This window comes from Sceloporus undulatus, chromosome 4 (genome assembly GCF_019175285.1).
Source record: "Sceloporus undulatus isolate JIND9_A2432 ecotype Alabama chromosome 4, SceUnd_v1.1, whole genome shotgun sequence".
NCBI classification, from domain to species: domain Eukaryota; kingdom Metazoa; phylum Chordata; class Lepidosauria; order Squamata; family Phrynosomatidae; genus Sceloporus; species Sceloporus undulatus.
The window spans coordinates 58253926-58267716 of record NC_056525.1 but is presented as its reverse complement, the minus strand read 5'-3'; the positions used below and the strand labels follow the sequence as shown (position 1 = coordinate 58267716).

The following is a 13791-nucleotide window of genomic DNA, read 5'->3' as shown; positions in this document are numbered from 1 at the left end:
TAGATATTCCAGGTTCTCCAGCGCAACTCTATGATCATCTTTAACCAAATGTCGCACTAAAGGACCTAGAGATTCCAAGAGAGAACACTGCACTAGGCATTTGTAGCTCCTTCAGCACAATTCTGTGGTCAGTGCCTGGCAGATGTCGACCACAGAGTTGCACTAGAGGACCTAGAGATTTCTAAAAATATAGTGTTTCTGTTATTTGTGGTTTTTCCACATTCACAGTGGTTCTGTGCCCCTAACCCCAGCGAATGTGGAGGAACAAGCGTATACCTCTAGGTCTTCAACCAAATCCATCATGATTATATTTTAGATTATATAATAATAATAATAATAATAATAATAATAATAATAATAATAATAATAATAATAATAATAATTTTTTATTTATGTTTGGATTATATATAAGGAATTAATTGTTAGAGGAAAAATGAATTTACCAATTGGGAATAGAAAGCCTCTCTCAAAATGGTCTGAAAAGTTATGTTCCAGCCTGGGTTGAGTTTTACAGCTTAGCTTGCTGAGAGCCAGTGAATATACTCATGGAAGCATCTGTGAGACACATCCTCTTGCGACAAGGCAAAGTTTATGATGAGCTTCATGTTGGATGTGTTCCTCTGGCCAGTTGCTCCTGCATCTATGCCTTAGATAAAAGATTCAAAGGTCATGTCAAAGGTCATGTGTGTTGTTGTTGTGGGCAGTGTGGTAGGAGCTGTACGTCATGTGCCTGTTCTCTGTATAACACTGTGCTTTTTAAAAACACAGCCAGGAGCAGTTTGGGGCTCTTTATGCAACTGTAGCACTATATTCTACTTTAAATTGACATGACCTTTGAATCTTTGTTTGGTAAGGAAGTAGAGCTCTCTGGCTGATAATTCTAAATACCCCCAAACTGCAAATCCCAGTATGCCATAGGAGGGGGAACAACTGCAGATAAAATTTAATTATAGTACTATAATTCTATAGCGAGAAAGAGCCCCTTGTCTAGAGGCCTGTCCCCTTTTTAATAGCTGTTGAGAAGAAAATTTTCCAACAAAGGCAGCTTTTCACAACTTTGTAGACCAAACTGCTGAAATCTCCTCTTCAATGAAACAAGTAAAGCCTATGGATAGAGGTGTCCTCACACACATGCACATGAAGTAGAGTCTCGATTATCCATCCTTCAGTCATCCAACATTCCGGATTATTCGACGTCACAGCTGCTTGGGGGCATGGCTGTAGGCATTTCCATACACCCCAGATATGCCCCAAACATGGCAGCCATGACTGGCAAGGAGAGCAGGGCGAGTACCTTCAGGCCCCAAAATAAGGGGCAAAGCATGACAACGGGGGAAGGCGACAGGCACAGCCAGGCCCCCAAACATGCCCCCAAGCATTAAAACTTCAGTACGTTTGCAATTTATAGCGATTTCAAGGCTTTTCTTGGACCCTCCGGATTATCCGACATTTTTGGCTATCTGACTATCAGCCCACCCATTTATGTCGGATAATCGAGACTCTACTGTACATGCAAAATAATCTTTCTCAATGCCCCTTCCATCTTCTGTAGTTTAGGAGGATGTTATTAATACTGCAGACAAAGAGAAAGCATGCATGAAACTAAGAAATCCCCAAATCTTTGATAAAAACTTGTGGAAGGAAAAAAGATACAGGAGTAGCCACACTGGCCATTAAACAAAATCCAAGTGCACCATTATTAGGCCAGCTAGAAAGGTGCAAAATTAATTATGCTAACTTTTGATCCCATTGGCATTCTTCATTAGGCAGAAATGATCTTTAAAAATCACATAGGGGAAGAAAAGTGACTGTGTCATGGGTCTGCATTTTGCTTGAGGTGATACAGAGAGGAAGGTCTGTGCTAACAGGCCAATGCCATCTAGTGGGCAAACAGATCATCAGTTTATTTGAAGGATGGCTGTGCTTGGCTAACCTGCCTTTTCATGTTGTTCTCCAGCTGCCTGTCCCCTTTGCAGTGTTCCTATTGCTCTACAAGGAACGGCTGGTGCCATGCTGTCACAAGAACAGTCCCCCATTGCTGCCTGCAGATGAGCTGGCCATGGAAACCAGGATAGCTGACAGGGATGATTCTTCCACTTCCTCACCAAAACTTCAAACAGAAATAGGTGAGATCTGCAGTACCAATTTTGAAATGGACCCAGAGCTTGGAAAAGTTCCCTTTTTTTGAACTATCAATTCCTGTGATCTCCCAGCCAGCATGGCCAGGGGTCTTTATGCATGGCATATAACAGCCCCCTTCATCATATATGAACTCAGTTAAAATTGAAAGTGTACAGTACCTGTGGCATCATTGTGTGGGTGCGGGAAGTGTGGACCACACCAGGTGACACCCCAGAAGAGAGGTGACACCTGGTTGGGCCCTCCTCATTCAATACAGGAGGGGTGCATGCATGCAACTGTTCCACCCCCAGGCTTCCTTCCAGGGGAGAAAGCCCAGGAATGGAGGAGAAGAGGGGCAAATACATCCCCTTCCCACACAAGATGACACCATAGTTAGTGATGCCACTGTACTGTGCTACTTCTTAAATGGAGAGACAAATTGTGGAGTGTGGTAGGTGTTAATGATCTCCTTTAGGAAGAACTACCTGTTGTATTAGAGGTATGGGGTTGCAGCTAACATGACCTTAAATTTGAAACAGGGCTGGTTAATTGTGGCCCTCAGTTGTTTTTAAACTGCAGCTCTCATAATCCCCCACCATTGGCTATGCTAGCTAGGGCTGCTGATACTTCTCCAGTAATATCTGGAAGGCCACAATTGCCCATTCCTATCCTATTTCTGACAGAGATGCCTAACCTTTGGGCCTACAGATTTTTTGAGTATATAATTTGTATTGTCCCTGTGTAATTGTCCCTGCTGGATGGGCTGCTTGTTGGGAGTTGTGGACCAAAATACCCGCAGGGACAAAAATTTCCTACTTCTAATGTACATGGACAGGAATAACTCTATGTTAATTAAACACATAACCAAACATACAGAGACACGTTCAGGTAATACCTTCCTTGGGCCAACCAAGCAATCTGAGTACTGACTAGCACCCTAATCTATTTTGGTAATTCTAGGTTGATCCCTCAAAGCTTCCTTCACATACATGAAGTGAAAATGAGCCAATTAAAATGGTTTAATCCTATAATGACAGACAATCCTGTTTAGCTCTGCAGAATATGACTTCTCTAGGATAGGTTCCTGAGCTAGTGTTTACCCATTTCCTAGCACTCCAGAGAGACAGTGTAGTTTAGTGGTTTAAGTGTTGGACAATGACTCTGAAGATTCAGGGTTCAATTCCCCACTGAAGCATTAAAGAAACCATTTGAGTGACCTTGGGCAAGTCACACTTTCTCGGCCTCAGAGGATGGCAATGGCAAGTTCTGAAGAAACTTGTGAAGAAAACCCTATGATATGTTTGCCTTAAGGTCATCATTTAAAAAATGACTTAGAAGCACACACAGGGCACAAGGCAAAGGGTTGGTTAATACCTTTAAAGCTCTACGTGGTTTGGGTCCAGGTTACCTACAGGGTTACCTTCTCCCAGACAATCTGTCCTGTACACTCAAGTCCTCTGGGAAATGTTTGTTCCAACCAGCCAGTACTAGACTGAGGACAATTTCCCAGAGGATCTTTTCATCTGCTGGCCCCAGACTGTGGAATGACCTGCCGGAGGAGACAGGGCAGCTGAAAACGTTGACTGCTTTTAAAGCAGCATTAAAGACATATCTCTTCCAGCAGGCCTATCCAGTCAATTTTAAATCATGAATTTTTAATCTGTATTTGAATTCTTATGAGTGTATTTTAATGATTTTATAGTATTGTATTTTAACTATGGATTTATGTGTTTTAATTGTGTTTACTATTTTAACATGCTGTTCCCTGCCTCGAGCCATGAGGAGAGGTGGGAAAGGAATAAAAATTACTACTACTACTACTAAATAAGCACTTCAGCAGTTTGGCTGTAATTGCAGTTGGATCCTTCCTGGATGACATTTAGCACAAACATTGGTACTAGGCAACAGAGAACGCTTCATCAAAGAAAGTTGTATCATACCTATTTGGGCTTCACCATCAAGACAGAGTTTCCCTCTAGGCAAATGTGTCTGTTTCCCTAAATTGCAATATTTATTCTGGAGACTAAAAGGAGGGCAATTATCACTTTGTACAAAGTGGTTTGAAGATGAAAAGCAGTGAATACGTGCCTAAAAGCTTATTACTGGAACCTTGTAATAAGCAGCTTCTGTGTGCCTTTCTAAAACATCTCTTTTCATTTGTTTTGTAGTACTGTATTGCTTCAGCATGTAGCAATTTACTAATGTATTTGCACATCCCACCCAAGAATGTAGGCTTTTTGCATTTGTGCCTTTTCCCCAGCACACAAAAACAGGTCTTCACATCTGCACATATTTTTGTTGTGGCAGCTCTGATTCAGACCCCACAGCTATGCAGCATGTATCAGTTTTCCTTTGGTGTATTCGGCGAACTAGAAAACCTGAGACATTGATGTAGGTGACGCATCCCACATGGTTAGGACATAAAAAGCCCCAGGTGACTTTCCTCAAAGAGACCCCTGTTGGAGCAGACCAAAAAATGTTTTAATGCACCCTTTCGCAACTTGATGCCCTCCAGATATTCAAAACTATACCACCCATAATCCCCAGAGCTATAGGGATGCTAATTCACTATATTTGGAAGGTGCTGGGTAGAGGGCAGGCTAGTGGAACATTCTGCTTCCTGCAATATCCAGCTAAAAAGAAGACAGAAAAGTCTGGCCCTAATGAAATTGATGTAGTAGTTTATAAATACCTATGTAACTATTTAGAAACTGTTAGATTCATTTCATTCAGCACTTTTGCTGACATGGTACTTTTTCTCTCTTTCTCCGTTTTGGTCACATTCCCTTACCATCCAGCGAAGCATGAAGACCACACTGCTTCCAAATTGTTACTAAAATCAGATCATTTTTAATGTGTGAAATTGCTGAAAGTGAAGTTTGTTTCTTTTTCTATTGGATCTGACTCCCACTTTTGCATTATTCCATTGGATCTGACTTTTGCATTTTCAAAAGGCTTAATCTCTACAGTCTTAACACCTAAACTTGAGGGGTGGGGGGAGGACACAGGGACTTCTTGGTGTCTCCATCCACATACAGTAGTCTTGTGGGGAAAGTGTCCCATTTGTTCCAATGGGAGGCTTTTAAAAAAAAAAAACCTCTCTCTTTCTTGGTTTCTTGTCTATGGGCATTACAGATTGGGGTCAGAACTGAAGAGCAAAGGGAGGACAATGTCATCTTCTTTGACCTGTAATGCCATATTTCCCTGCCTTCAGAATGTGGGATGCAGTAGGACTAAGCTTTCCTCTCTCTTTTTTTTCCCTTGAACAACAGATGACACCTGGCACATGGACAGACATATTCATTTAGTTGTTGCTAAACCAGTGCTGCACAATGCACATAGAAAGAAGTCATGGCTCACATGGTATTGTTTTCTTCTCCTCAGGGCACAATGACCTCTTTGGATGCTGCCAGAGCAAGAACTTCATAGGAGCTCCTTGCTCTTACTTTGCTGTCCATGTGACTGGAGCCCTTCTTCTCTTCATGACTGATGGCATCTTGGTAAGGTCTAGCAGTTGTGTCGCGTCCCCACCTGAAGCCCTTTCACACTACACAATTTTAATGCTATACATCTTTAACTGTCATGGCAACATCCTATGGAATCCTGGGGTTTGTAGTTGGTGAAGCACTAGAGCTCCCTGGCTTAGAATTTTAAGCCTGCCTCCCTAAACTGTAAATCCCAGAATTCCGTATGATTAGAACTATGGTCTTTAAAGTGGAATCATTGTGCTATAATTCTCTCATGTGTTGGGGGCCCCACTAGAACATTCTGGAACCTTTAGAATGGGCAGAACAAAAGCTATATAGAACAGTGTTTTTTGTTTTACATTGCAAAAGTTGGAGAAGTTACATTTCTGGACCACATTTCTCGGAATCCCCATCCAGCAATGCCACTGGCCATTTTATCTTAGGGATTCTGGGAACTGTAGGCAAGAAATGTAACTTTTCTAAGTTCTGTACCTGGACAGCAGTACTCATGCACCTTCTTGTTTTCTGATCAGTAACTCACTGGTGGCTGGAACTCTTTTGGGAACATACTTTGTACGGGATCATGTATTGCCACAGCACAGCATAAGTAACAGCCAGTAGATTTATGTTCCACTTGCATTATGCAGTCCCTACATTTGATACCACTATACCTCAGTATATGTAAATCACTGCTTAATGCACATGGCTGAAACCCTCTTGTGCAATTGCAGTGTGCAATGGGACATGGATTGGTGTATGTTGGGCCTCTCTATATGCTGTGCAGAAGGGCCTCAGGTTTCATTACAAATGAGACTCATTGTGGATTGCAACCACCCCACCCAATCTGCATCAGTATATGTTCGGCATGCAGACCTCCATGTCCATCCCCATCAGTTGAATATGGCCATTGTCAGTAAAAACAGTCAGCATGTATAACACAACTTAGGGCACAAACACTTGTGCAGGATACACTTGGGGCAGCCCATCATATCTTGGCCTCAGACCTGCCCCAATTCCCTGGTGGTGTAGTGGTTAAATGGCTGTACTGCAGCTACTCACTCACAAACCACAAGGTTATGAGTTCAATACCGGCTCAGGCTCGCATCCTTCTTTGGTTGCTAAAATGAGTACCCAGCTTGTTGAGGGCAATTAGTTTACACATTGTAAACCGCTTAGGGAGTGCTTAAGTGCACTGATGAGTAGTATAGAAATGCTACTTGCTATTGCTATAATGCTCCTTTGCTCACAAAGGCAATGTGAGGTAGCTTTTTGCATGAGCACCCTACTGGGTGTCATGGTGTGGTCATGTGCTCTAAGTCAGAATGTGGAAGTAGAGCCACAAGGTAATCATTTTGATGCTCAATAAGTGGCCAATGTCCCATTTTGGTGTGGAAAATGCTGGATGGCTTCTGGTCTGTCTGCACCAGAGACGGGTTTGAGGGGGACAGGGAGAGATCTATGTATTTGTCCATGCAGACAAGCTCTTTGCCTGTTTATGTCACTACCAGGATTCCAACCCTTGAGTTTAAAGCTGGCAGCACTTGTACACTGCTGCTTATATTTGTATGATTTTGGTTTCTTCCATCCTTTAAATTGCAACTCTGGTACTTCCAATTTAAGAATATGAGAAAATTGAATCTTTTCTTCATTGTCAAGACTAGCAGTGCAGTTGCTTCTACAGCTGTCACTTCTAGCAGTTCCTTGTAATATGCTATGTTGCCTTCTTTTAATGATTTGTCCTATAAACCTTCCACGGACTCTTATTAAGGAGGTTTTATAATAAACCAGTATAGAGATGTTAATACTGTGATGGGGTGAGGGGAGGATTCTCCCTATATCACCATTACTTTTTTCTTGAACTTCATATCATGGTATTTTATCATATTCACTTCAAGGTTGATTTCCAGGATCAATTCTAAGTGCTGTGGGCATGCTAGCTGGGGGATTCTGGGATGTGTAGTCCAAAGAAGTAACCTTTTTCAAGTTCTTGAGGATCATGATACCTGAAGGACTGCCTCTTTCCACATATACCTACCCAGGGCCTGAGGACTGACTCTTGAGCATCTTCACAAGCTGAAATGCTGAGGAAAGCCATCAAGAAAGAGGTCCTCAGGGGCAGACCCTCAGTTCTAGAAAGCCCTCACCAAACAGTTCCACTTGGCACCTACTTGCATGTCTTTCTAGCACTAGCTAAGGGCTGTCTTATCCTCACATGCTTTCTGTTGTGCTTTATTGTGGCTTTCCTCTGCAATTTAATAGCTTTTGCATTCATCACCTCCTCTTATAGGTATGTTCAGAGGTTTAAAGTCTTTGCTTTGATTTAAATGATTATTTTACTACTGTGGTGATGTTTACAAATGGTTTGTGTGGAGACATATTGGCTAAATCCTACTGTGAATCTGTTTGAGTAAGCCTATTGAATTAGTGGAATTTATCAAGGTTCTACTGATTCCGTAACCCTATTCTTGTTGGGATTAACAACTGGATTTAGAACTGTGTTTTTGGTTGGCTTTTATTTTTGTTAATTATTTAGGTAATTATTATTGTGAAGCTGTTCATAAGTTGAATGAATAATTGAATGCTAGGTATATGTTGATAGAAGGCACATTTAACATTGCAAGAGATAAGGCCTATGTAAAGTTAACTAACAGTGTGCCTTTTGTATTTATTTCAGGGGGAGTATTCTGGTTTTGTGTACAGCTATGCTGTGGAGGAACCTCTCTCAGTGGGGCATAAGATGGCTGGCTATTTGCCTAGTCTCTTCTGGGGTTTCATCACTCTGGGCAGGCTCATCTCTATCCCTGTGTCATACAGAATGAAGCCAGCAACCATGGTTTTCATCAATGTGGTAAGGCCAGATCTTAGTCTTCCTTCCTTTCAGTGCAGCTGCGACCCACTGTCTTGGTCAAGAAGTCCAAGTCTAGCTGCTTCACTTTCAGGCTGGCAAGTAATGGTGATTTAATCTGCAACTGGCACCGTCCTCTGGAAATATAAGTATCTCCTTGGCAGAGATTTTCACAACTGAGTAAAATGTAAACTGCCAAAATGTTAAATGAGATTTGCCTCCTGTCAAGGAACTCTTAGTAATATGGGAGCTGGAAACCACCCAACAAAGTAGTCTCTGTACTTTCACAGCCCTGCCATTTCCAGGGATTCTGTGAGAACTGTAAAATTATATTTTAAAAAAAAAAACAATTAACAGCCCTTATTTTTTAAATTTTTATTTGGGTGTATACCGTAGATAAGTTCTTTGTTCTCATGGTGTCTCAGTCAGGAATCTTTTCCCAAGAGGCAGTTGCTGGTTGTAAAAATATTTTTTAATCTATCTTGCTCTAATTCTACTTGAAAGAAGAACAGTTAATGATGTAAATTAAATGAAATTACAGCTGTGACGGTGGTGGTAATGGGTTGGCTCCAGGCTGGCCGTTCTGTGAATTGAAGTGCTTCGTTCTTTTTGATTCGGTACTAATATCTTCTTCCTCCTATCTGTTTTATTTCATTCCAGGTTGGAGTGCTTATAACATTTTTCCTGCTACTGATCTTTTCCTACAGTGTGGTCTTTTTATTTGTGGGAACTGCATCTCTTGGTCTATTTCTCAGCAGCACTTTCCCTAGCGTGCTGGCTTACACTGAAGACATCCTCCAATACAAAGGTAAATCAAGTCTCTAATTTCCAAACAGAGAGCTTTCACTGGAGTGTTATATGCTCTAAAAGATGGGACAAACGTCCTGCCATATTGGTTCAATCTTCAGCTCTTCTGTTTCTTTGCTGTTCTGTTTGTTTAAAATACAAAACAAAGAGTATAACCTTGTGTGGTTTTTATTCTAGGCTGTGCCACTACTGTGTTGGTGACAGGAGCAGGAATTGGAGAGATGGTTCTGCAGTTACTGGTTGGGTCGGTAAGTATGCAAGATACAGTGCAAGCAGCCTGGTAGGTGCCTCAGGTATGAATCAGGCAGCCCTTCCAGAAGTTGGGCTGCAAGTCCCAGCTTGCCTCATATTCTGGCTAGCGCTGATGAGAATTGCAGTCCAACAATGGCCACAACTGGGAGACAACTGCAGTCCAACAATGGCCACTAGGCAGAATCACAACTCATCTGTTATGTCCCCCAATCCCACCCCAAACTCATACCCATTACTTCTTACAAAGCCATTTACTGGCCAGTGGAAAGCTGAGGTGGTGGTGGTAAAGCATCTACCTCTGTAATTGGATGCACAGCATTACCATCATCCTTCACAATCTTTGAAGGATTCACAGAAGTTCCCAGGGGATGCTTTGTTGCTGCATGTCCAGCTTATAGGCAGATAGCTGAATGCAACTTCATGTGCAAGAATCAATTCCTGATCTGGGTTAAAACGTAGTCTGAATGGCCCCAGAGAAGGCTAAATGTCTCACAAAAATACAGTTCCCAGAACTCCCTAGCATTGAGGCACAGCAGTTAAAGCAGTCTCAAACTGCATTATTTCTGTAGTATGTTTTGGACCTGAGTGGCAGTGGTTCTTCAGGGTTTCCTTATCAGTGGGAGATGCCAGGAATTTGAACTTTGCATGCAAAGCCTGTAATCTACTGCTGAGCTACAGCCCAGTCCTAACATGTTCTGTGGTGCAGCAGACTGTTACTTTGATTGGACAGCAGGGCTGGAGAACATATGGCCAAATGGTATTCTCACCATTCCTGGCCATTAGTCATGTTAGCGGGAGCTGGTCAGAATTGTAGCCCAACATTTGGAAGGTCATAAATTCTCTAGTCTGATGTCAGTCAGGAGACATATAGGAGATTACTTTTGCTTGTAGGGTTTATTTACTTCTCCAAGGACTGTTCATATCTTCCAGAGGTTTTTAGAAAGTAAGATTAGTTATGGAGATAGACAGAAGCAAATGGCAACCAAGCACTATTTGATTTGTTTTAGCAAAGAGAGAAGCCAATGCAGGTATTTTGCCCTGTTTCTCCATCCAGCACAACAGCGGGTCTCCAGGGACTCAGGCAGAGAATTTTTGTTGGATCCTTCTGGATACAAAGTGTGTGCTGTGCCACTGAGCCGTCACCTGCTGGCTTCAGATGACATAGCCATGGAGCCTAAAGATAATCTGCCTTCCTCATCCTGCAATATAGTCACTGGGGTGGCATTACAAAGTGCTTGGAGAATGCACTTGCTAGCTTCTCTTTTCATCTCAGAGGCAGTGTGGTTAGATTGCTGGACTGGGAACTGAGCGACCTGGGTTCAGATCCATATTCAGCCATGAGACTAAGTATGGCTGGGTGCCTGAGGCCAGTCTATCTCATTTACAGTGCTCTCATATAGTTCTGCATGAAGCTTAATCTATAGAGTTGCATCTAAGGAAGCAGACCAAGTCTATGAATGTTTATGGTACAATTCCTTTTGCAGTTAGCCTCAAAGGTGCTACAAGATCCCTTTGCATACTGATATTCCAGATCAACATGGCTTGTCTCTCAGTTCTATAGACATGTTGTGAAGGGTAAAACTGGGCTGAGGGTGGAGAACAACGTTCTTTACCTTGAGCTGGTATGGGGAGAAAGGCAAGTAATTGATAAATATCAGCACTTACGGAGTAGAAGTTGTTTGAGAGTATTCTGAGTGGAGAGGGAGAAATGAGTGTGTCTAGTTGACCATCTGCATGCAAAGTAGGTGATCTATTAGTGAGCTAAATCCAGTGCTAACATGTCCTGTAAAGCAATTCACTGTCAGTCTGAATGGACAGCAGACAAGGGAATTTGCAGCCCTCCAGATTTATCAAACCACAGCATCTGCTGTCTCTAGCCATTGATCATTTTGGCCAGAGCATATGGGAATAGTAGTCCAACAAGAAAAAAATAACAAACCAGTTCATAAAAGGATAAGGTTTCAGGCATGCTTCTTATCAGAAGCCAAGCAGTAGATTTCTTCAGATGGAACTCTTTCCATCAATTCCCTTGAGCCTGCTCAAGAGAAACAGACCCTCTATAACTCCCATTAGCATTTACTGGAGGGCTCCAACATTGTTATTTCTCTGGCTTTAAAGCATATCAAGTCAGTGTGTTGCTCTTGTGGGTTTCTGGAGCTGCAGGATCTCAACTTTATGGTTTTCTTTGTTGACAGATCATTCACGATCAGGGCAGTTACAGTTTCCTGGTCTGTGGAACCATCTTTGGAGCCTTGGCCTTTACTTTCTACATCTTCCTTCTATTCTTCCACAGGATGCACCCACAGCCCCAGTCAGGTAAGAACTGCCAGCTCATTTACACTCCTTGTACATCTAAAAAGAAAGGAAGGGGAGGTCTACTTGTTAGAGTAGAGTGGGCTGGAGAGTTCTGAGGAGGACAAAATGCAAGGAAGTATTTATTTTACAGCTGCTTCCTGTCATTTCTTCCTGCTTGGATTGGCCCATAGTGCTCCAGCACCAAACACCCATTTACTTTCTTTACTCTTGGAAGTGAGGTCCGGGGAAAATGAAGCACATTGTATAGACAGGAAGGCGGTGGGAGATATCATAAAATGTGTTGGAAGTCTGAAGAAGCAAAATAAATGAACAAATATAGTTGGCTTTTCTGAACTCATAAATGCAGAGCCATTTATGAGGATGCCTGCTGTTGCCATTTCAGTTAAACGATGGAGCCATCTCAAGGTATTTTGCTGCCTGAGATGAAACAGCATATGCTCTATTTACCTTTCCCAAGTCAAGGTATGGTGTATCCAAAACCAGCCATGTTATTTTGGCCCACAAGGCAGAAATTCCCACATGCATCCCTGGCCCTCCTTGGGAGTAAACTTGCAAACAATTGGCAATCTGCTGCATCAGGCCCAATTCCTATTGGCCAGTATAACTGTGGCAGCATGAGGAGAAATGGACACAGATAGGAAGCAGCAGAGGTATGGTGAATGCAAGTGCTGCGAAGAGAAGTGCAAGCTGTTTCCATCAGGAAATAAAGCTGCTCTGCCCACTCCTGAGCTGCTTGGCAGGGTGACATACACAGGCATAGGTTTGGCTTATGTGCACATATGACTATTTTTGGATAGGGAACAAGGAGCTATTCTTTAGCCCTTTCAACAATGTCTAAAATCTCCACTCCCCAGCAGCTTTCAAGCCCTGGAAGGTGTCCCTACTGGTTACCAGAGGAAAGGGGATGAAGGAGGAGACAGTTTAAACAATGAAGAGGCAGCTGGTCTGGTCTTCAGGAGGAAGGATAAGAAGGGTGTACTTTATTAATAAGTGTATCCTCCTTATTGTTTCTTTCCTTTCCCCAGAGACCAGACCAGCTATATATATCTCCATTCTCATAATTGTCTCCCTCTCCTTCTATAAGGAACAGCAAGTAGCAGCACCCTGCCTGGGTTTGAAAGCTGCCAGGGCCAGGAGCAGACACAAAAATGTGCGGATGGATCATCATACTGTGCCTGGTTTAATGTAGAATCTTGGCCTCTCTTCCCTTATGGTCACAGCATTTGCTAACATCTCTCTTATGCTCTATTAAAAAAAGAGTGACTCATGCCAGTGTAACAAGTCTTTAAGCCACCATAAGTCATCAAGAGGATTCTTATGTGGCTCCTTCACTTGTTCTAACAAGGCCAGCTCTGATAAAGGACAATTATTCAATCGGCATAAGATAGACTAATGAACAGAGTCATTACATCTCCTACTCTGTCTTGTAGGAGTTTTTGTTGTTGCTGTGTGCCTTCAAGTCATTTCTGACATAGAGTTTTCTTGGTAAATTTCTTCAGAGGGGGTTTGCCATTGCCATCTACTGAGGCTGAGAGAGTGTGACTTGCCCAAGGTCACCCACTGGGTTTACCTGGCAGAGCCAGGATTCAAACCCTGGTCTCCAGAGTTGTATTCCAACACCCAAACTACTCCACCAAGCTGCTGGCCCAGTACTGTTACCAATATGTTTTAAAGTGAAAATATGTGATTTTATTTTCTTGTAGAAAGGATTCACCTTGAAGAAGTTTTCAGAATTCTAGAAAGCAGCAAAATATTAATATAAAGCCTAGTTACAAGCCAACTGTAAACAAACAGGACTTGATGATACACTATTCTGTATCGTAAGCACACTTTTACTATAATGAACCAATGAGATAAGCAACTATTTTAAAGACACAGATAATACAAACTAGGTATCAGAATTACCAGTGGTATTCTGGCACCTAGGTATCTGCCTATTTTCTACTGTACTGTATGAAAAAGTCCTTGATGGATGGAAAGAGT

General features: G+C 42.3%; 2 protein-coding genes across 2 annotated transcripts in view; one reads left to right on the top strand and one right to left on the bottom strand.

Moving 5' to 3' along the window:
• MFSD4A (major facilitator superfamily domain containing 4A) overlaps window positions 1–13791 on the top strand; it is a 66127-nt gene that overhangs the window by 50237 nt on the left and 2099 nt on the right. Inside the window, exons 4-9 of the mRNA XM_042462426.1 lie at window positions 1958–2126; window positions 5506–5621; window positions 8263–8436; window positions 9094–9241; window positions 9418–9488; window positions 11688–11808. Of these exons, the coding sequence (XP_042318360.1) occupies window positions 1958–2126; window positions 5506–5621; window positions 8263–8436; window positions 9094–9241; window positions 9418–9488; window positions 11688–11808 (799 nt within the window). The remainder of the gene's footprint in view (window positions 1–1957; window positions 2127–5505; window positions 5622–8262; window positions 8437–9093; window positions 9242–9417; window positions 9489–11687; window positions 11809–13791) is intronic.
• ELK4 (ETS transcription factor ELK4) overlaps window positions 11687–13791 on the bottom strand; it is a 36289-nt gene continuing 34184 nt past the window's right edge. The window contains exon 6 of the transcript XR_006103442.1: window positions 11687–11844. The gene's annotated coding sequence lies outside the window, so the exon portion shown is untranslated. The remainder of the gene's footprint in view (window positions 11845–13791) is intronic.